Source organism: Dreissena polymorpha, chromosome 1, assembly GCF_020536995.1.
Source record: "Dreissena polymorpha isolate Duluth1 chromosome 1, UMN_Dpol_1.0, whole genome shotgun sequence".
NCBI lineage: Eukaryota > Metazoa > Mollusca > Bivalvia > Myida > Dreissenidae > Dreissena > Dreissena polymorpha.
This window is the reverse complement of record NC_068355.1, coordinates 64,712,775-64,737,030: the sequence shown is the minus strand read 5'-3', so window position 1 is coordinate 64,737,030 and position 24,256 is coordinate 64,712,775. Positions and strand designations below refer to the sequence as shown.

The 24,256-nt window shown below is 35.0% G+C and overlaps 1 protein-coding gene and 1 long non-coding RNA gene across 5 annotated transcripts in view; one reads left to right on the top strand and one right to left on the bottom strand.

Annotated features, from left to right (window-relative positions):
- Positions 1-2,976: 2,976 nt before the first annotated feature.
- LOC127832572 (uncharacterized) lies at positions 2,977-5,294 on the bottom strand. The gene is made up of 2 exons (XR_008026961.1): positions 5,153-5,294; positions 2,977-4,098 (listed from the first exon to the last, which is right to left on the bottom strand). It is a non-coding gene; the product is annotated as an uncharacterized LOC127832572 (long non-coding RNA).
- Positions 4,875-24,256, top strand: part of LOC127832535 (apoptosis-inducing factor 3-like) — an 82,446-nt gene continuing 63,064 nt past the window's right edge. For 2 of the 4 annotated variants that reach the window (XM_052358054.1, XM_052358049.1), the window contains exons 1-2: positions 14,171-14,197; positions 15,395-15,605. In XM_052358054.1, the coding sequence (XP_052214014.1) occupies positions 14,186-14,197; positions 15,395-15,605 (223 nt within the window). In that variant the 5' untranslated portion in view covers positions 14,171-14,185. Of the gene's footprint in view, positions 4,943-14,170; positions 14,198-15,394; positions 15,606-23,080; positions 23,238-24,256 lie in introns of those variants that run through there. The other 2 variants (XM_052358061.1, XM_052358078.1) reach the window with 2 other exon arrangements.

Sequence of the window (24,256 nt, the reverse complement as noted above, 5' to 3'; positions counted from 1 at the left end):
TCGAGCGTTTCGTTCAGACTGTCAATTTAAAACATCAAATTTTGATATATCGCATTCACCGTCTGGTCGCATCGCAAGTCTTGAATACAAATCAACGCAAGGATTGTAACAACAATCATGGCTTTTTCTTGTTGTTGTAAAGTTTAGTCTTTTTGCGATCCCAAAAATCGGAGTTTTGTTCTTCGATGATGAATTGAATAAGCAAAATGCCAAGAAATAGAGTCGCAAACATCGACAAATGAAGTTAACTCTTTGCGTAGCGCTTATATATGCACATTTTGTGACGATATGTATCACAAACCATTTCACTTTGTCTGTTAACGTTGCCACATTGGTCACATTTCAGAACATGGTGAACTTTCAAAGCATATGCTTCAATGCTCGTTCGAAAACACCAGAGGAGAAACGTATACAGAAAAGAAAATGAAAAATCAAATCTCAATCTGCTGCGAATAAGTTGTGGGAGATTATATCAAAGCATATGAGCATAATATCCACAGAGGAGCCTAGGGTGAAATTGTTTCGCATGTCAAAATCTGAAACATTTGAACCATATGCATTGTTTTTTCCGGATTATGAACCTACTCCCTAATTCGATTATCAGATCAAAATCAAATGCTTTGGACTAACAGTTCATTTGACTGTGTATGTAAGATTGGGTGAAGATGACGACGAGGACGACTTGATGCTTGTTATGGACAGACCAAACTATACAAAACTATATTTCAACATTTTTACCGCGATGGCGTGGTTGAGAAGAAACACAGTTTTCTAAAAAACAATGGTTCTGCTATGTGCAAAGAAATCATCGATATGATTGGTCTCAAAGACATTCTTGATGAGTTTGAATTATTCGAAATTTGGCCTCAAACATATCGTTATCAACAGAATGTGAAGTTGAATGTGAATGCGATCCTGAATAAAACAACCAAACAAAAATGTGTCTGTTTTCGACTTTTTGTTCAACAAACTCGCTTACAATACTGTATAAAGGATGTCAATTTACCAGGTTGATTTGCAAGCCAGTCAGTAAGTCTATATTTACGGAACACGTTCTGTAGTTTATTCGATATTTCACGTACGACGGCCACAAACAAAACAAATACAGTCACAAACACATCCCAGCTCAAACCACTTTTCAGCTTTTGTTCGAGCAATTCGGCGAAATAGTTTTCATCAAAACAGGCTATGGTCAATTCATCCTTTGTAAGAACATGCATTGTAACAGTGCTATTTACAAGCAAAATCACACATTCGACAATGTCACAAAGAGTGTCATTTGAGTCCTCAAACTGCTTGCATTCCAAGTAATTTGCTACCATCGCAGCCACAAACTCACAGCTCAACATTTTTTACGTTATGACAACTACTGACTTTGCGTGAATGGTTTTATACGAGAATTATGCGCTTGTTACTGTGAACTGTAGTAGTAGTTTGTACACGTCTAGATCGAAATTCTTTCAACACATACGCAATAACTATAACTATAACCAAAGCAACAACCACAAATGTTAGTGCAATATATAAGACCCAAAAGCTGTTGTTTTTTTTTTAATCATCGTCACTCGGTGAATCAAGTCCCATGCCAGGAATTCGAATCTGACTCAGGGTTCGTTTTGTTGTACAATTTTCATACGAAATAGATTTTTCCTTCACGTCGATATACAAGCACGTATTGTTTCCAAGTTTTAGGTGATGTGATCGACGCTGCTGCGTTTTCGTCAAATGAAAATGTCTTGTACGCACGCGGATTGAAAGGTGGCACAGTCACAAACTCTTCTCGATCCGCTTTTAACAGCGCTACGTTAGCCGTTTCGCATGAAATACCCAAATATTTTCGTTTGAATAAATGAACGCATTGAGCAGGCCTATCTTTGTTGTAGAACAGCGCTATCTTGATAGAACGCTCGATAATGTTCAAAATAAATTCGTTGCTTACATGAGTGAAAACCTTTTTTAGATGAATGTTTTTATGTCCAAAAATGACCGCATCGTATGCATTATAATCGGTGCTGTTTACAGTTTTACTAAACGACTGCATGCTTGGCTTAAACCATCAAAAATGACAAGATCAGTTTGTATAAAGGTTTTTATTTATTTTAGTTCCTTTGTTTTTTTATTACGTTTCACACAAATCCTATTAGTCCAAGAACGATTGAAAACACGGCTAGAATGCAAAACACAACTTCGATTATAACAACGACAAATCCTTGTTCGTTATTTTCGTTAAGCTTTGTGGTTGTTGAGCCATTGTTTGTGATATTACCACTCGTTATGTTATGGATTTCACTGTACTTTTGTTGTGTGCTTGTTTCGTTTGCAACTCTCGATGTAGTTGTTGAACCATTGTTAAGGATATTGACAACTGATTCATTATGTTTTTTACTTAATGTTGTAGTGGTATTTTCGTGTGCAACTCTCAGTGTTGCTTGAGTGCTTTTTTTGTTAACCTTCGTGGTTGTTGAACCATTGTTGGGGATATAAGCAAGCGTTGTGTTTTGCATTTCGCTGTTTGTATGTGTGTCAATTTCGTTTGAAACTGTCGGTGTGACGAGATCATTATCGGTACTGCGTTTTTCAATGTCTGCAAAATGATTAGATGTATTATCTGGTAACAAGAATCGAAATAGAGAATCAGTAGCTAGCCTCCAACATATACTCTCGGTTAAAATCAAAAAGAGTTTGCCTTTGATTTGGAAACAAAACCTGTCCCTGTGATTATCAATGGTCAAATAATTGTCATTCACGGCCAAATTTTGATGTATGACTTTTCGTATGGCCTCGAGAATATCATTTTGCGTTGTGTACATTCTCTCAGGAATATATACAATTTTGCGTAACTTTTCTAGCGCATCATCATAGGAAACGATCGAGAATTCACCATTGTATATACCCAGATCGCGCTCTGGCGATTTCTTGCAGCAGTTATCGTTACAGCTACATAGAGACGCAAACAAGACGAATAGTATGAAGCGCAACATTACTGGTTTTTATTTCATTCATCTAACAAAACACATGTAATAACTATATAACAAAAAAATGATATGCGCACAACAGACTACAACACAACATCTGCAGGAATGTACAACACGAGGCCGTTTGATAGCAATTCCTTCGACATACAAAATGCGATAAAGTTCGATGGGATGTGAATGTTGGGAATGCATGTTCTAACCGCTTGAGAGAGCATGTCTTCTTGTTCATCGTTTTGAAACTGATTGATGAAGTAAACGTTACACGGGTCTTTTTCGGGCAACATGTCGCTTACGGGCATCGGGTACTCTTTTACCTCTTGTTCTGGGGTAAACGTTTCCACGATTTCTTCTTTCCAATTGACAAATCGACCGGCATACTGATTATCTCATTTTGCTCCGAACATGCCTTATCATCAGAACAACGCATTTTAATTGTTTTGCAAATTTTGAAAAGCATCTTTTAGGGAGACTCGACTGATCCTTTGGATCTTCAACAAATTTGCGATTTCGATTAGGAATAGCATTGACTAGTTTACCTTTTCCCCCATCGATCAGATCCGTTTCAATATGAAGACTGTTGATGTGCATGCGGTACAAAGGATGCATTACAAACAAAACCTCTAACGCCTGACATAAATTTGAATTTAGATATTCATATTTTGGTTGCAGTGCGTATCCGTTAGCATTTATCTCTCTCATTTCGATGCCAGTTTTAAACGCTTCGTATATTTCACCACAGCTTCTCGCAATTTTTAAACATATTGTGAGCTCTTGCTGTGTACTGATGAGCTGAAAGTTTTAACTTGGTAGAACTCCTTTTTTTACCAATATTTCCACGATATCATTTTCCGAACAATCGAGTAATGTCATGAATGCTCGAAAGTAGGTGTTCAGCTTCAATCGTATCTGAGTCCTTTCCAAAGATAGACAAGTCGATTTCACCGAATACACTTTGCTGAACTCCTCGATTCCAAAACTAGTATGATGCATATCGGCAGTCTGTAGTTTAAGGTTGGATTTGACTGCATGTATCTACCCTTCTTTATGCGCTCGTTAAGAGTTGCGAAATGTTCTGGTACCAATGTTTTCAATATTTTGAAGTAGCACACATCAATCTTTTCATCTGCAACAGAAAACATCAAGTCAACATATCGTTCAAACGCAACTAGTGGCGGTTTATCGAGAAACACATGGCCCAGCGTTGGCTTGTAGTTTAAGTAGTCGTGCGGACTGTTATATATCGACGTAAAACGCAGTCCCTCTATATCTTTGAAAGGACATGTGACGCTGAACATGTACTTCTTCTGGTGCCCATTAGCATTGAAATTTCATGTCTCACGAATAAATTTTTCGCACAATGTTTGGACGAACATGTTGTCGCTTCGGTTGATTGTAAATATGACGCATTCAGTTAGTCGTTTCGCTATTTATACCAACAGCCATATTACAAAGTTAGTGTAATTAACTTGAAGTGGTAGGTTTTGAAAACAGAGATGGCTCGTTGCAGCGAAAGGAAAGGCGAAAGCAAATTGCATGCACTCATCAAATCAAACCAACACGAGTTGTTAGCAGCACACATTAATCAAAACTTTGATTTCGATTCATCGTGTTACATTGTTATCAAAGAAAAGCATGTCTTGCCTGTTTATTTCACACAAACAGATCTAGAACAAGTTGTCATTCGAATATATCTTAACCTGAATTCATACAGATTGTCAAGCTCAGGTTATTAAGAAAGGCCTATGAAAATTCTAGTTAATGACCTTGTTATGATTTTAATATCAAAGGGTGGGGATTTTTTTTCGCTTTTTTCATTTTTTCTGTCATTCAACATGATTTTATATATTTATTTGAATATACTATCCAGGGTACGTTACTTCCACCTGTGACTGTACTGTAGTTATTTTTAATAGGCTTATCTCCCTTAGTTTAAATTACGACATAGCTATTAGATAGACTAGCTATTGGTAAGTCTATGTCATTTAGAGCAAATAATGCCTTTATTATACGGGCCGTTCATACATATGGAAATTTAGACATACAATTACATAAGAATACCACATATGGATGCGTCTCAAAAAAAATTTTCACGCGACATATATTTTCGCTATGCTATTTATGACCTTGAACAAATAATAAACACTTTGACGTATGCTAAATCACATGTTAATGCATACCTCAAGAAAAATTATATCAATGACATCATAATTGTGTAGTGAATCGCACTAAATATTCTCGCATTATTTGTTTTTCTTCGCAACCGTTCCAGAATTAAGACATTACCCTCTCCCCTGAATACTCGTCTTCAGTGGGTAAAATAAGCCAAAGACTGGTTCACTACAAATAGTGATAGTCTTTATCAAACACAATTAACGAGGTCATAACCCGTCTGAAATATATTGCCGAATCTCAGATTTCTGTCAAATTTAGTAGCTTTGATCTTTTCGATATCTTATTGTTTTTATTATCCTGACAAATCACAAATGCTTCTTAAAAAAATATTTGTTTTAAACATTTTGTTGGCATCTCTATTCTTCCGGTATTATCGTGTTATTTCAATAACAACACCCTTCTGTTTATTTGTCAGAATTCGTAACGCATTTTCCATTCGCTCTCAGAAAGAAGTTGTAGGTGTGATCATGAGCAATATTCTGGTAAGTTGTGGTTGTTATCCATTAGAAACACATTTATTCACAAAATTTAAAGATATTCCGATCTAACTTTTTAGTCGTTTAGCTTTAATTTTTAACGTATTTACACCTTGTCTGCTCGCACTTTACCGATATCCGGAAAGGTTACATATCACTATAAGTTTAGGCCTAAAACCACAAAATCCGATACCTTTGGATCTTCTTACCACAATTTTATGTAAAAGAAGTCAACAAAAAACAAGACATTTATAAATCGACTGCATTATTGGTCAGATTTTAAGATATTTGTTGGTTTTCCGTCTTTAGAAGCTGTTCTGCCAAGGCAAGAGCTGGGCATCACACAAGCCATTCTATCCAGCAAAACTGATAGTTTTGGTTTACAGAAATCAACAAAGGAGGGATTCCTGAACTATCAAAGTTTCCAAGCTATACACACAGTTATTATCTGTGGTGATCTTTATTGGTTCTGTTGGTTTACTTGGATGGAACATATGTGTGAACTTTTATAGAACTTTGAAAAGTCTATATCTGTTGATCTATAACAAAAATCAGCTATGGTATAATAAGATCAGATGTGCAAAAAATGTCAAAGGGTTGTTAAATTAACAATTTAAAGGCAATTATGCTAAATAAATGAGAAAGTTCACATGCAAATTTAGTCTGTATATCAACAAGTGGCTGCCAATAAATGTCAAACTAGTAATACAAAACTTACCACAAGTATGTAAAAGCACTAAGTACCTGTTGTGATCATTTTTAGTAAGAAAGTGTAATTTTAAACAGTAGCAAATAGCTTGTTTAGTAAATGGATAATGCAATTAATATGATTTCCTTTATATTGTGTAATTAATAAATTGTTTGTTACTTGTTAATCAATGATAAATGTTTTTAACCAGGTTTTCCGAAGGAAAAAACTGGTTATAAGATTGGCGAATGCGGGTAGGCTGGCTGGCGGGCGGGCTGGCGGGCGGGCGGAACAAGCTTGTCCGGGCCATAACTTTGTCGTTCATTGTGAGATTTTAAAATCATTTGGCACATTTGTTAACCATCATTAGACGGTGTGTCGCGCGAAAAAATTACGTCAATATCTCCAAGGTCAAGGTCACACTTTGAGTTCAAAGGTAAAAAATAGCCATAAATGAGCTTGTCTGGGCTATAACTATGTCATTCATTATGAGATTTTAAAATCATTTGGCACATTTGTTCACCATCATGGGACGGTGTGTCGCACAAAAGAATCACGTCAATATCTCCAATGTCAAGGTCGCCACGACTAAAAATAGATTTATTTTAAAACAAACTTACAAAGGGGGTTAATTTTGTTTGTTCATTTCAAAAGTTCAGTTTGAGTTGTCTCCCTTTTTCAGAGTTTTTTTCACAATGAAAACCTGGTTTTGTGACAATTTTGTCCCTTGTTTAGCTAGTACAAAACCAGCAATGTTAATTTTGTAAAAGGTAATAAAATAACACCACTTTGTAATTTCATATACGTAAATATTCGTGTACTGTAGGTTGATGACAGTGTTTTAGTATTACTTATTTTGTAACTTTTATTTTATGTGCAAATAAATGATGTGAAGTGTTTTATATCTCCACACAATACCACATACCTTTTTATATATGTACTGTGTTATGTGTTATTTGAATGTTTAAATAAAAAAATATGGATGATCTAACATGATGCATTCTAATATTTGCATTCAAATTGTATCTATAGAGCTAAGTGTATGCAGTTTAGACTGTGATTTAAGAATTGCTACAAAATGGCTAGTTTTTTAGTGGCGACAAAATTTAAACTATTCAACAATAGTTTGCGAAAGAAAATTAGAATCCTGCCAGATACCTGTCCATGTCCATATATTTATTAAAAATACATGGTTATCAAAAAAACTTGCAACATGGATAGATGGCAATATGGACATTATGCACGTCATTTCATTTTGTTCCTATGTCAAAAATTGTGGTTGCTATGGCACCCCCCCCCAAAAAAAAAATTCTGAAAATGGTGGAATTTCTGACAATGGTGGAGCCATTAGGGGACCATATTGCTTGACAATGGCCTTGTTAAATAATATTTTACATTATTTTGTTCAAAATAGTATTATTATTTCAGAAATAAAGTAATGCATCCAAAAAATTCAATCTTCAAACGAGTAACATGTTCCTAGCTGTAAGATCTAGCATCTTATAATTGTTTGTGTTTTCTAGCCGCAGGAATTTAAAGCTGGTTCGGTGGCTGCGGTATAGTGGATATTGTGTCTGCTTAGTAACTGGGAGGTCTCTGTATTGATCCCTTAAGTGGGAGCGTTCTTAAGATCACCCTTTAGACACTAAGTACTGCTCATTGTTGGTTCGGGTACTATTTAAATGTACCTGGGGTACTCTTAAGTATACTTAAATGTACACCTGGTACGGAAAATTTACTGAAATGTACCCGGGAATTCTTACGCTAAAGAAGTCATTGTCGTTCTTCGGTAAGCCGCTAGCAGAAGCATGTAAATGACGTTAGTATATCATATTCAGTACATATATAAAAAGGTGTGCGGTATTGTGTGGAAATACAAAACGCTTCACATCATTTATTTGCACATAAAATCATAGGTACACAATCAGTAATACTAAAACACTGTCATCAACTTACAAGAATATTTATGTATATGAAATTTCAAAGTGTTGTTATCTTTTGCAAAACTGTGGAATCAATGAAGTAACATTTAATGACCTTTTACAAAATTAACAAGAAATGGCGCTGCAGAGGCCAACGCGTATCCCCACGCAGGGATTTTTTTTTGCTCAAAATTACTGCCGATTTTCGGCTTCTTCCCAATCGCAAAATTCCCCTTTTTTTCCCAAATATCTGACCAAAATTTCCCCAAAAAGCCCAATTCCCCCCACACACACTTTTTTTTTTTTTAAGAAAGAAGTCTCTTATGACTTAATTATGATTTCTTAACTCTAGATCTCAACTTTATTTTTTAAACATCCTACAAAATAAATATCTTTAATCTAGTCCTTTTTGACTATAAATAATTCCCAAATTTGCCACTTTTATTCATTGAAAAAATTCAAATGGCACAGGCTGTAACAAATAAAAGCAAAAAAAAATCACTGCCATGCTGCATGTTTGACCCAGGGATGCCCCAGGGTTGGTAATGGGGCCATGCATAATTGAGATTGACCAGATTGTCATAAGAGATTTAGTTTAGTATTAATTTGAAGTGAATCAGTGTAGAAATAGAGAAATTATAGTAAAAAGGCAATTTTGGGTGGGTGTGGTCTATGTGGGCGGGGCGCCCCAGGGTAACGGTAATGTGGCCATGCATAGTTGAGATTGACCGTATTGTCATCAGAGAGGTTCAGTATCAATTTGAAGTGAATCGGTGTAGAAATGAAGACATTATAGTAAAAGCCAATTTTGGGTGGGTGTGGTCTATGTGGGCAGTGCGCCCCAGGGTTGATATTGGGGCCATGCATAGTTGAGAATGACCGTATTGTCATAAGAGAAGTTCAGTATCAATTAGAAGTGAATCGGTGTAGAAATGAAGAAATTATAGTAAAAGGCAATTTTGGGTGGGCGTGGTCTATGTGGGCAGGGCGCCCCAGGGTTGGTAATGGGGCCATGCATAGTTGAGATTGACTGTATTGTCATAAGAGATGTTCAATATCAATTTGAAGTAAATCGGTGTAGAAATGAAGAAGTTAATGTAAAATAACATAAAAAATGAGTGAAAATCTCTGACCCGGCCCCACCCAAACCCCCATAACTTTGACCCAGGGGTCAGATCAAAATTCCAAATAGTGCAGGGTCGCAAATATGCCCATAGCTACCATGTGTGTTACAAGTTTCAAGGTTCTAGTGCTTATAGTGTAGGAGGAGATAGTGGCCAAGACAGATGGACGGAAGACAGAGACAACCACAATATCCCCACTTTTTCTCCGAAAAGCGTGGGGATAACCATGCTGATTTTGTACTAGTGCATAAAACATTTTTCATGGAACAACAAGTAACAACAAATTTATTAATTACACAATAGAAAGGAAATCATATTATTGGCATTATGCACTATCTAAACAAGCTATTTGCTACTGTATAAAATTACACTATCTTACTAAAAATGATCACAACAGGTACCCGGTACTTGGTTCTTTTACATACTTGTGGTAAGTTTTGTATTACTAGTTTGACATTTACTGGCAGACACTTGTCGATATACAGACTGAATTTGCAAGGGAACCTTCATATTTTTTCAGCATCATTGCCTTCAAATTGTTAATTTAACAACCTTTTGACAATGTTTGCACATCTGATCTTATAATGCCATTGCTGATTTTTGTTTATAGATATACAGATATTGACTTTTCAAAGTTCTATAAAAGTTTACACATGTTCCATCCAAGTAAACTAATAGAACCAATAAATAATAAGATCACCACAGCAAACAACTGTGTGTATAGCTTGGAAACATCGATAGTTCAGGAATCCCTGCTTTGTTTATTTCTGGAAACCAAAACTGTCAGTTTTGCTCAATAGAATGGCTGGAGTTGTGTGATGCGGCAGTTCAGCTCTTGCCTTGGCAAACAACTTCTAAAAACGGAAAACCAACTTAAATCTTAAAATTTGATAAATAATGCAGATAATTTCTAAATGTCCTGTTGTTGCTTTTTTCATTTTGAATCTGGAAGATTCCAACAGTATTAGATTTTGTGGTTTTAGGCCTAAACTTTATATAGTGACATGTAACCTTTCGGGATATCGGCCAAGTGCGAGCAGACGAGGGGTAAATACGTTGAAAATAAGCTAAAAGACTAAAAAGTTTAAATCGGAATAGGGAATGGAAAATGCGTCACGAATTCTGACAAGTTAACAGTAGGGTGTCGTTATTGAAATACCCCGAGAATACTGCGAGAATATAGATGCCAACTATAATGTGTAATACAAAATAAAAATTTTGTGATTTGTCAGGATAATAATAACAAAATAAAGATATCGAAAAGATCAAGCAAAGCAAATAAATTCGAAAGAAATCGAAGATTCAGACAAAATATTTTAGACGGATTATATTTACTGAAATTGTGTTTGGTAAAGACTGTCACTATATGTAGTGAACCAGTCTATGAGACAGAACAGGAAGAAAATGAGTATTCAGGGGAGATAATTGTGTAATATTAATTCTGAAACGGTCTAATATAGCAAAGAAAAACATATAATGGGAGAATATTAAGTGCGATTCGCTACACAATTATGATGTAATTTATATACTTTTTCCTGAGGTTTTCCATATGTATGAAAGGTCAACGCCCGCTACACGGGCTTTTGCCTGTATTAGCATGTCTATCCGTTGTATCGGCCCTCTTAATGAAAACATTGGATGTTTGGAAGTGAACGAATACAAAAACACGCATGCAGGCTGTCAAGGGGTCATACTTTTTCCTACTTTTTCCTACTATTTCCTACTTTTTCATTAGGATCCTACTTTTTCCTATTTTTTTACCAAATCTTCCTTCTATTCCTACTTTTTCATTTTCAATGGAGAATTTTTTTTTTTAAAGAGTTTATTTAGTAAACTTGCAGGATGAATGAATCTATGGCATGACTGTATCCCTGTTAATGTGCATTCATCTAGATGAGACCTGACAACCCATGCTGACTGTCTGCTAGCACCTCTTCAGGAGCATAAATATTTATTTCTTATGTAACTTTTAAAATTATTGACAAGTTTTTTTTTGAAGTAACAATAGTGCCTTGTTTACTTCCTTAGCATTTGTACACTGCAGACTTCACTACCTTACACAGTTCCCAGTGATGCAAGAGCTGAGGGAACCCTTTGTTTATTCCAGTTTTATTTTGTTTCCTTTGACAACAATTTGACCAAACCTTATGCATGTTTACATGATATTGCTGTTTGGAATGTAGAGATATAGAGATACATGTATTGTATGAGTGGTTATGTAATATGGAATTTATTACACAAGTTATTGGAAAAAAGATAAAACTGATGCTTTGCCGAGTTTTCATCATTTACAAATATAATGTAATAAATTCTGTATTACATGACAACGGATATGATGTTCTATTGATATCATAGGTACATCATGTTTAGTAATTAAAGATAAATGCACAGAGCCTAAATGCCCTGATACATTTTTATGCTCCCGGTAGGGTGGCATATTGCAGTTGTACTGTCAGTCCGTTTGTCTGTCTGTCTGTGTGTGTGTGTCCGTCCGAAAACTTTAATATGGGCCATAACTTTTGCAATATTGAAGATAGCAACTTGATATTTGGCATGCATGTGTATCTCATTAAGCTGCACATTTTGAGTGGTGAAAGGTGAAGGTCATCCTTTAAGGTCAAAAGTTAAAAAATACAATCCAAGGGAAGTAATAAGCTTTAAAAGGGAGATAATTTCTAAACCTGCCAAATGATATATTGAAATTTTATTTCAAAGCTGCGCAATAGTGGGCATTGTGTTTCGGACAAACACAATTCTTGTCTAATGATGCCATACCTAGTGAGGTAACTTCAAGGTGTTAAAGCGAAGTATTAAAATTATTAAAAGGCATTATTACACTCCCGCAAAGTCATCAATAATGTAAAAGCCATTATTTGAAACTGGAATAAACAATGTAGTGCAACTGTTTCATTGCCCAATAAATGCTGTCATAAAAGATGTCAGGTGATAAGGTCCTTTCTCGAGTTGCATAATCTGCTCTGCAATGACCAGTCATTTTTAATGTAACTTAAGTCATTATAACTGCACCCTATTGTCAATTTAAAGGTTTCACAATGTAGCTGTAGCAGAGCATTTACACTGCTTTATATACTAGTATTAATCTTGTACAACAAGTTGGTGTATCACTAAATAAATTTGGTCTTCTGCTGAAGGATATAACATGCACAATATATTACCATTTTTATATCCATACACAGAAGACCTCTAACCACTTATTTGATGATACACCAAAATGAACAGCATCTAATTACATGTATACTTCTTTATCAGGGTAGCTTTGCTTGAAACTTAATTATCATAGATACACTATAAGTGCTAAAATTCCTAGTGGGAAAACAAAGTTTAACCCTTCATAAATGGAGAAGTTGGACAACAGTGGAAAAACACTGGGATCATGGAGCAAGAGAGATACCGGCAATGAGTTTGCAAGATATTGTACTGTCTGAATGAAGTCCATCTTGTAGTAATTCTGGTGCTAATCAACTTATAAGTCATGCAGATGGATAAAAACACAAGGAAAACATGAAATACATGCATGCTAATTCACAAAAGCGTTTGTTTGGAAGTGCCCAAAAGCCAAGCAGCTCTCAGGGTTGTGGGGATAAATCTATCTGTATGCAAGTACATCCATCACACAAGGAACAGGTACAAAAGGCTGAAATCTTCTGGGCCCTTAAGATAGCTTCAAGTGGGTATCCATACAGAACATGTGATGGCACTCCTGCTCTGTTTCAAGCTATGTTTCCTGGATCTGTGTCTAAAAAATAAGTATTATGTATTCCTACTTTTGAGGGAAAAGTTCCTACTTTTTATGTCCCCCACTATAGTAGTGGGGGACATATTGTTTTTGCCCTGTCTGTCTGTTGGTCTGTTGGTCTGTCTGTTTGCGCCAACTTTAACATTTTGCAATAACTTTTGCTATATTGAAGATAGCAACTTCATATTTGGCATGCATGTGTATCTCATGAAGCTGCACATTTTGAGTGGTGAAAGGTCAAGGTCATCCTTCAAGGTCAGAGGTCAAATATATGTGGCCAAAATCGCTCATTTTATGAATACTTTTGCACTATTGAAGATAGCAACTTGATATTTGGCATGCATGTGTATCTCATGGAGATGCACATTTTGAGTGGTGAAAGGTCAAGGTCATCCTTCAAGGTCAGAGGTCAATTATATGTGACCAAAATCGCTCATTTTATGAATACTTTTGCAATATTGAAGATAGCAACTTGATATTTGGCATGCATGTGCATCTCATGGAGCTGCTCATTTTGAGTGGTGAAAGGTCAAGGTCAAGGTCATCCTTCAAGGTCAGAGGTCAAATATATGTGGCTCAAATCGCTTATTTTATGAATACTTTTGCAATATTGAAGATAGCAACTTGATATTTGGCATGCATGTGTATCTCATGGAGCTGCACATTTTGAGTGGTGAAAGGTCAAGGTCAAGGTCATCCTTCACAAGGTCAAGGTCATCCTACAATGTCAAACATCATATAGAGGGACATTGTGTTTCACAAACACATCTTGTTGCTACTTTTTTCCTACTTTTCTTGCAAAAGTTGTTCCTATTTTTTCCTACTTTTTGAAAAAAGGTCACTTGACAGCCTGCGCATGTGTTATATATCATTATAAATGTGTTTTCTTGGACATAACAACAAATACTGCATTTCAATCGGTAAAGTTTTTGACAAAATTCTTGCTACCAGTGTTTTTTTTCACCTATAGGGGAATGGTTGCCGTGCCCGTCCAAAGGGGAAAAACGCGTCGTTTTTAGGAAAAGGGAAAAATTAAGAAGTCATTCTTTTATATGAAATGATATTTATTATATGAATACACATGTAAGTATGAATGTAATATTCACAGCTAAATGTCTCTGTTTTTTGTCTTAAATATATATCAATGATTTGTTCAACATAAGTTTCAGTCAGTTCAGCCGTCATGCACAGTATCAGTTTTCCAAACCAATTAGTCTCAGTCTAGTTGGGATTTGTTTAATCAATAAAATGGCAAATTTGAGCATTTATCAATAAAATGGGCCAAATTGGAATGTTTTTATCAACAAATATTGACACAATATAGATACATGAGGCCTTTTCTTGGTCATTTTGGAAAAAAAATTAATTCGTGAAGTCCACTGATTTGGGAAAACCTAATTTAATATAACTCTTTATAATAATAACAAATCATATTTATTTTAGTTATATACCTTGTAAAATGTTTATAAAATGAATTTGAGATATATCTATCATGAGGCAGTTGTTTCTACTTTTGGAGGGGATTTTTTCAAAAAAATTGGGGGAAAATATATACTATTTTTGGAGGGGAATGGGGCCGAATATCGGCCCCGAAATTGCCATAAAAAAAACACTGGCTACACTTAGCTCCCTTTAGTATAAATCTGTTTCATGTACTGACCCTCTCATAGTATCGGCCCTTCTGATAAGTTGTTAAATTCAAGATGACAGTTTAACACTATCAACATACTTGATTATTTATTATTCCAGAGGATAAATATTTATTAAAAAAGCAACAAAATTAAAGACCAAAATTTAATAATGGTCATAATAATTCATTGACATACATTGATAAAATATTTTTGATGTAACATCTTAACCCACGACTCAACAATCATATAGCATACCACTTTTTGTGTGACTTTTGTGTAATACAATTTGAAATTGAATATCAATTTTATTATTATCAGAATTTGTATGCCTCCAAATCAAAAGATCAGGGGTATATTGTTTTTGGCCTGTCTGTCTGTCTGTCATTCATTGTGTGTGTCTCAAAACTTTAACCTTGGTTAAAGTTTTGCAATAACTTTTGCATTATTGAAGATAGCAACTTGATATTTTGCATGCATGTGTATCTCATAGATCTGCACATTTTGAGTGGTAAAGGTCAAAGGTAAAATATATGGCTTCAAAGCGGCGCAATAGAGGGCATTGTGTTTCTGACAAACACATCTTTTTTTTTTATTGTTATGCGGTCATGCATGAATAAATAAGTATAATCAAATATGTTTTGTATTTCAGGGTATTTGTCTTTTGAACGTTGATGGTATGAGGGTCCATATACAACGACAGATGATCACTGTTTTCCAAATTTTATCTGCTAGTAAATCAAGCGCCGGATGCTTCGGGACCACATATACACTTGCCCTATCTGTCAAGCCAAGTGTACAAATAGCAGTACAGAAAACAAATAGGTTCTCCACTTTGCTGTCCACTTTCAAGTCCAAAACAGGTGAACTTTATATTTGTATATATGATCAATCAACACATGTAGAGAAATTTATGTATGTTGTTAAAACTAATGTCTTACCAAATAATTTGATATATACCACGGATTTAAGTTAAGTTGAACACTAACAAATACAGGGCTAGTAGTGTGATAAACATAACATGATGTATATGATATAAAAAAACATCTGAAACGTGAGCCTTATTATAAATGTGTAGTATTCAAATGCACTTTATAATTTGATAACGACATCTTGGCCCTGTACATTGAGTCACTTACATGTACTTGTTAAATATGACATACATTTTACCATTGGCTTTCAACGGTAAGTCCTTTTGCAAAAGATCAAGGTGTAATTGACACTGGGATGAATTCAAAATGTACCAGTAAATCACTTTTGGACAAGTTCAAATGCATTTTATTTTCAGTTATGCAGTCTGATAAAAATCGTCATTGCGCCATGTTTCATGATCAGTGTCTTTTACACATTAGTAGGCAAGTGTGCATATTAACATAGATCTTAGTTATTACACAGTTATAGTTAAAATGTAAACTAGCTGGAATGTTTCCTGTGTACTTTCAAAAGGACATGGTCACAGCTTGTTAAATTAATATGTATATATAAACAATCAAAATAACACTAAATCACTAAAATATGTCAGAAATATAATTAAGAATATCTTATCTCAAGCTTTTTGGCGTAAATTTCTTCCCATTTTCCAGTTTTGTCAATATTGTTTCCCCAATATGTAATTAGGCCAGGCCCTTTAACAAACGCAAGAAAAAGATGCCTTGGTCACTTGAGGTGAAAAACAATGTGAGAAGATCTTATTAAAGAACAAGAGATTTGTTCTTCAGAAACACAATGCCCCCTATTGCGCCTCTTTAAAATAATAAAAAAAAATTTCGACCTTTGACCTTCAAGGATGACCTTGACCTTGAACTTCCACCACACAAAATGTGCATCTTCATGAGGCCTAAATTAAAATTGAGTTTGTTTGCCCTTTATCGACCGACCCACTTTTTACCCCCCGACCCAAAAAATTTTATTGCGATTTCTGAAAACTTATTTTTTTTATTTTCGTTTTTTTCGACGATGACAAAAGAGCCGAAAGCAATATTTATTCATGCGCGTATTTATATCCCTGTCTATTATTATCGCCCATGACCGATCTAGGTCGCTCCGATGGTTGGAATTTCATTCGCCCCAGAATAGACAGTAATGCAAGCGTCTATAACCAGCATCGCGATCGGCGGTGTTCCGTGAAAATGGCCGAACGACATCATACTTAACCATTGGTTCGCGAAAGGAGTCGGACATATACGAGTTTACGTTCGTTGTACACATGTTGTTAACGTGATCCAAGATGGCCGACAATTAAAAGAAATAACGATGCTCAGCGAGAACAAATAACTATCGAATTTACGACGGACATCATATAATTAGTATCGATTAATGAAAAGAGCGTGTCATTCTACGATTGAGCATAGGTTTTAGATACAAATAAAACTCTCTTTTTTTTGCAAATGTATGAACTGAATGTCACAGAACAAGTGATGAAGTGTTTGAAAATTGGAATGCAGTCTACTCGCAAAGAAAAATACATCTAACAGTTACAGGATTTTTTTTGTCGAAAATGCAAAATAAAAGACAAACATGATTTGATTTATATGCAAGTGGATCTGTGTTTAATCAGATTCATGTGCATATTCTGCTTTATTATGTTTGCCACACTGAACAGTTTACTGTAATGGCATGTTAGTGAAATGGATATGTAAAGGTAAGCTTATTTAATTTATTAATGTCTCTTAGCTAAATACATCGACAACACTCAAGTATATATGTTTAAAGCGTTAGTATATCCACAAACTGAAACTAACACCCACTGTCCTACAGTGGGACTAACCACCCTCTCCCCCGTTGCGCCTACACCGAAAGGTCCTGCAACGTACCTATCCAGATCCAGAATTTATTTCCCCAAATCAAGTTTTCATGCTTATGTTAGTTGCAATAATACAACTCCCAGCTATTGACCCTCTGAGCTGTACGTATGTACTCATAAAAGCTCAGAGCATTCAAGAAGAAATAATGCTTTATAATAATGTTCAGTTTGCACTTTTATGAATTTACTTTTCCATGCTGAGACTATGCACTAACCGGTCAAACACTTAAAGTTAAGGCCTGTAAAAACTTCAACAGGCCTGTGAATTGTTTCTCCTGGTAGGCAAGTCTGGCCTGTAAAATGTGATGGTCTTTCGCCACGTCTGAATTTTTCCATTAAAGGCTTTGGGCTGTCTTTCTACACTCCTTCAATGCTTGTTGCATGCTAATTAAGCCCAATTTAAGGGAAAGGTTTAAGTTAAAAATAAAAGCTGTCTGGCTGTTAAATAATTACAAATGCATTTGAGCAATTAAAATCATATAATGAACAAATATTTGATGTAATAAATAACACACAAGCATGCATTTGATATTAATATATGCAAGAAACAGCAAACAAGATCATGTTAAGCTACATAGGGCTTCGTACACTGCAACAGTGCTTTAATAAGTGTTTTAAATATTCATAGACTATTAGTGTATTAAAAATATAATTTCTCAAATAAAATAAAATAATTTTCCTACCTACCTACCCACCTGTAAAATTTAGGGTCGGTAAAGGGCAAACCAACAATATTTTAATTGTGGCCTGAGAACGCCGCTTTGAAAAAAAAATTTTTTTTTTTTTTGACCTTTGACTTTGAAGGATGACCTTGAACTTCCACCACTCAATATGTGAAGCTTCATGAGATACACATGCATGCCAAATATCCAGTTTCTATCTTCAATATTGAAAAAGTTATGGCCAATGTTAAAATTTTCGGACGGACAGACGCCATATATTTGACATTTGACCTTGAAGGATGACCTTCATCTTTCACCACTCAAAATGTTCAGCTCCATGAGATACACATGCCTGCCAAATATCAAGTTGCTATTTTCAATAGTGAAAAAGTTATGGCCAATGTTAAATTTTTTGGACGGACGGACAGACGCCATATATTAGACATTTGACCTTGAAGGATGACCTTGAACTTCCACCACTCAAAATGTGCAGCTTCATGAGATACACATGTATGCCAAATATAAAGTTTCTATCATCAATAATGCAAAAGTTATGTCCAACGTTATTTTATTTTTTTCGGAAGGACAGACATTTTGAGTGGTGGTAGTTCAAGGTCAAGGTCATAGTTTAAGGTCAAAGGTAAAAAATAAATAAACAAAAAATTCAAAGCGGCTTTCTCATGAAGCTGCACATTTTGAGTGGTGGAAGTTCAAGGTCAAGGTCATCCTTCAAGGTCAAAGGTCGCAATTTTTTTTATTAATATTTCAAAGCGGCGCAATAGGGGGCATTGTGTTTCTGATGAACACATCTCTTGTTTTTTAATGTTATCATGCATTTGCACAACTGTTTGAAAAACATGGTGCAAAGGGGTGAAGCAGTTTTCCTTAAATGGTTATGGTGAACACTTGAAAGCATTCTGGAAGTCACATTTGTATTCCAATCCTCATGAAATTTGGTCAGATAATGTGTTCTTATTTATATCAGCTAAGTCCAAAATAGTCCAACTTAAACAAATTGCTACCATGTCGCTTGACATTTCTATGCCCCCAGTAGGGTGGCATATAGCAGTCGAACTTTCCGTCAGTCCGTCTGTCAGTCTGTGCGTCCGTCCGAAAACTTAAACATTGGCCATAACATTTGCAATATTGAAGATAGCAACTTTATATTTGGCATACATGTGTATCTCATGAAGCTGCACATTTTTAGTGGTGAAAGGTCAAGGTCATCCTTCAAGGTCAAAAGTCATAAATACAATCCAAGGGAAGTAATAAGCTTTAAAAGGGAGATAATTTCTAAACCTGCCAAATGATATATTGAAATTTTATTTCAAAGTGGCGCAAAAGGGGGCATTGTGTTTCTGACAAACACATCTCTTGTTTTTAAATAAATCAAAGCGGATCAGTAGGGGGCATTGTGTTTCTGAAAAACACATTGTGGTAAAAGGTGAAGGTCATTCTTCAAGGTCTAAGGTCTTGAAAATACAAATCCAAGGGAAGTAATAAGCTTTAAAGGGAGATAATTATTATGTATAATAATATGAAACCATACAACTGAAGCATAATCAAAATGACATTTTATGGTTAAGCCAAGCACACAATGATACTTTTGGGCATACAAGTATCTTAGGTACTTTAAGGTTACCTTTGAATCTACAATCAAGTAAGGTTACCTTTAAATCTACAGTCAGGGTAGTGGCTTATAATTATTTGCTACTAAAAAATAGAGATTTGTTTGAGACAATTATTTTCAAGGGAAGTAATTTATATAAATATAAATCTGAGATTATATATTTCCTTACTAAGAATTTAAGTTTTTTTCACAGTTACTGTAAGATTTTGTATTTTCTTTATTGTGAATGGTAGGTTTCATTACTAGCCTGTGGACTTATGTGAACCCCCGTCCGATTACTTTAACATTGGCCATAACTTTTGCAATATTGAAGATAGCAACTTGATATTTGGCATGCATGTGTATTTTGAGTGGTGAAAGGTCAAGGTCATCCTTCAATTGCAAAGGTAAAAAAACAAAATCCAAGGGAAGTAATAATCTTTAAAGAGAGATGATTTCTATAACTGCCAAATGATAAATAGAAATTTTATTTCAAAGCGGCGCAGTACAGGGCATTGTGCTTCTGACGAACACATCTCTTGTTCCTACTACCAGTAAGGCACTGGTGAAATCTTGTAGACAGTCTAAAAGTTATATTTCTAGTCCAATTATCATGAAACTGGCTAGAAAGATGTTTCTATAAATGATATCTAGGCCCATAAAATGCTTCTGGTCTGTTAAAACGCTTTGCCAGCACCAGGCTAGGTTTTATGCCCCGAAGGAGGGCATATAGTGATCGGACCGTCCATCTGTCTTTCCGTCACACTTTGCGTTTCTAAGGTTTCTGCGTTTAGGTTTCCAAAAACGCTCATAACTTTAATGTCCCTTCAGATAGCAACTTGATATTTGGCATGCATGTGTATCTCATGGAGCTGCACATTTTGAGTGGTGAAAGTTCAAGGTCATCCTTCAAGGTCAAAGGTAAAAAAACAAATCCAAGGGAAGTTATAAGCTTCAAAAGGAGATAATTATCTGTACCTGCCAAATGATAAAAAAAACAATTAATATATCAACGTGGCGCAGTAGGGGGCATTGTGTTTCTGACCAACACATCTCTTGTTATGCCTTATATGGGTGTATTAAAACATGGTTTAAAAGTTAGAAATCACTTTTTCCTCATCACACAATTACAGCTCCTGCTTAGAGAATTTGTAGAGATTAAAGTTGAGATATAGAGGGAATTTTAATACCAAATAAATGCCAAACACTTACTTACTAATAATTGGCTGGAAAATGAGGAGCATTTAAAAATTAACCAAGATTAATAATGGCTATAAAACGGCCAAAAATACCTGTCTAGGAAAGGATGTCACAATCACATGATAACCCACTCTGTATGTACATATACATAATTTAGTTTTGGAAATATTTTCAAATATGAAAAGTTTTTAATGATAATGTGCCTGGAAATGCAATATTTTTGTGTCATAAAGTTGTATGAATATTTTTATGTCCCCCACCACTATAGTGGGGGGCATATTGTTTTTGCCCTTTTTGTTGGTTTGTTGCTTTGTTTGTTTGCGCCAACTTTAACATTTGCCATAATTTTTGTACATTTTGTGTGGTGAAAGGTCAAGGTCATCCTTCAAGGTCAAAGGTCAAATATGGGGACGTTCACTAAAAAATTGTTTGTTTGCAGTAACGCTACTTACCCATCAAAATTGTCCCTACTCAGATGTTTTTTTCAGCATGATTTCTTATATGACTAGCTCTTGTGCGGTAAAAAAACAAGATCTATACATCAACTTGAAATTCCTTGATTTTAAGCCCAATTATCTTGAAACATGCAAAATATGTTTTGTTTTATTGATATCCATTTCAAGGTTGACTAATGTTCCAGTCAGTTTAAATCATTACTGACAGGGGGAGGGGCAGATATATGTGTTTAAACATTGTGAACAAAAAAGATATCACATTTATACTCAATCATCAATGCAAGTTGTGGTTTTACATCTAGTATAGGTCAGTTTTACTATATGTGTCTATGTCTCATGTACCAATGCTTATGTCCCTTGTCTTGTATGGGTCCAGTTGCATCTCTTGTGAAATTCAGTCCCTTGTCCTGCGGCGTGCAGCCATGTGCTGTGATGTCAGACTTGTTTTGCTCAGTTAAGAAGGAGAAATATTTAATATACTGTAATACAAAGATTTTATTTGTCAGTACAAAACATCCAGTAAAATTTATTGCAAATTGCTGACCATGCTTTCCTTTGCTCCCTGAAGCTTTCAAAAGACAAACTTCATTCAACTTTTTATCTTTTTTCTTCTTGAGTTTTAGATAAATTGTACCTGTATTTGAATTTATTAAATTGTCTGAATTGCAAATGAATTTTAATTATTAGTGTGTTACAGACCATTTTTTGCAAATCAGTATGCCTTAGCTACGGTATGGAAAGACAACCACTGCCTGTTGCAGCAGACAACAAATGCTATATAGAGCGTCTGCTAGGAAAGATAACCACCACATTTGCCTGTTTATAGTTCACCACTGGTACACTGCAGAGGGTTTATATGACTAATAGTGTTTAACAGCTTGTAAGACGAGATTGGCCAGTCTAGTGTTTATCATTGAAATCTGTACATATTGGCTGCTTTCAGGGAAAATGGAGCTTAATGCATGTCAAATAAGATTAGCCTGTGCATACTGATTAGCCTGTGCAATGCGCACAAGCTAATCAAGGACGACATTTTACAACAGCGAACACCTACAGTGCCTTCATTGTTTTGATTTTGAAATATTGTATTTGTGTTTGTAAGGTTGTTGCGTGTTGTTATTCTGTTATTTTGTGTTTAGGTTGCAGAGTTCTATTATATATATTTATAATATATATGTAAATAACCCGATAGACTTTACATGGTATAAAAACATTGAACCTTGGGTGGCTGTGAGTTATTTCCAACCCCTACCCAACTATATTATATTTTATAAGTCTTTAAATTTATTACACAAACATCAACAAAAGCAGAGCAAATCAATAAATTTTCTTTAAGTCACTGGTTAGCGCATCAGGGCATTTGGCCATCTTGTTCATAAAAAAGAATACTATAAAGTAAACATGAAAGGTTCTATAATTTATCTTCATAAGACAATTTTTAATGTTTGATAAAAATAAACAAAAGACTTATTGCCCAGAATATTCTTGTGGTATTATGCATACAAACAACATTATGCTGCAGGGCAATTACATGTACAGGCACGGCATATACTGCGTTAAGATAAGGACTACTTGTGCATCATTTGTTTTTACGACACCTTTAATCATCCCTCTAATTACCAAACATCACTTCTCTGGTTGTAAATTGCTAGGCTGTAATAACTTGGTTGGCTAGTTCAATAACTATTCAGTGGTATATATAAATGGTTAGAGGTGATAAATAACTGAGAAAATGGGGACTTCTTTGACTAAGAATTGCAGAAATGGTGAGTGAATGTAATGTTTGTTGCTGACTTGTGTGAAAATATATTGTATTTTTTGCATTGAATCAGAAAATAATGGATTTTACCCAGTTCATATATCTAAATTGTGTCAGATATGTCTTATACACATACCTGCTTTGGACACTTATTTCTTTAAAAAATCAGGTCCGTTGGAATCAGGTCTGTGTGCTTTGGAATCAGGTCCATTTTATGACCTTTTTAATACAGCAGAAAAAAACCTGGGTATAGTTTTGTTTTTTTCAGACAGTTTGTGTTTCATAAATTTTCTAGATCTCAAAAACTATATAAGATTTCTAAACAAAACTTCATGGGTAGTTAGATATCAATCTGTAGATTCAGTGTCATGCACAAAAACCATAACCTTACACTGTCTTAAATAAGAGTTAATGGTATTGCCCATTTTTGTTTTGGTATCATAATTATGTAACTGAACGACAATATTTTATAATTCATTTGTCACAATGTTTTTAATGTTAATTAATTCATGAAACAGATGCTGCTTCCTTCATTTTCTATGTTAATTGATTCATAAAAAGATATTATATGCATTTTATTGTCTGCTGCAAATGCATCATGGCTAAATGTAGGTACAAGTATTAAAACTGAAAAATAGTACAACAGGGGTTGAAGAGTTTTTCCAGAGCCACTCGCCCTGCAGGGCGAGTAGGCCTGACAATTAATCCACTCGCCCTTCACTTTAATCTACTCGCCCTGCATTAAAAAAATAGATATCTATATTTATAGTTATGATCAACCAGAACCTTCTAAACCTACTTAACATAGTGACACTAAACTGCAAACAAATTATCTATATTATCTGATTGATTATATTTGCTTTCCTCACGTTTTCTGCACCTCTTTCCTTTTCTCAATTCTTTCCGCATCTCGTTTTGACGACCTTTCTAATTCTTTCTGTTCCCTGTTGCCACCACCTTGCAGATATTTTAAAATAGAACCCTTTTCCATTTTTATAGTTCAGACGAACTTTTACTGAAAGACAC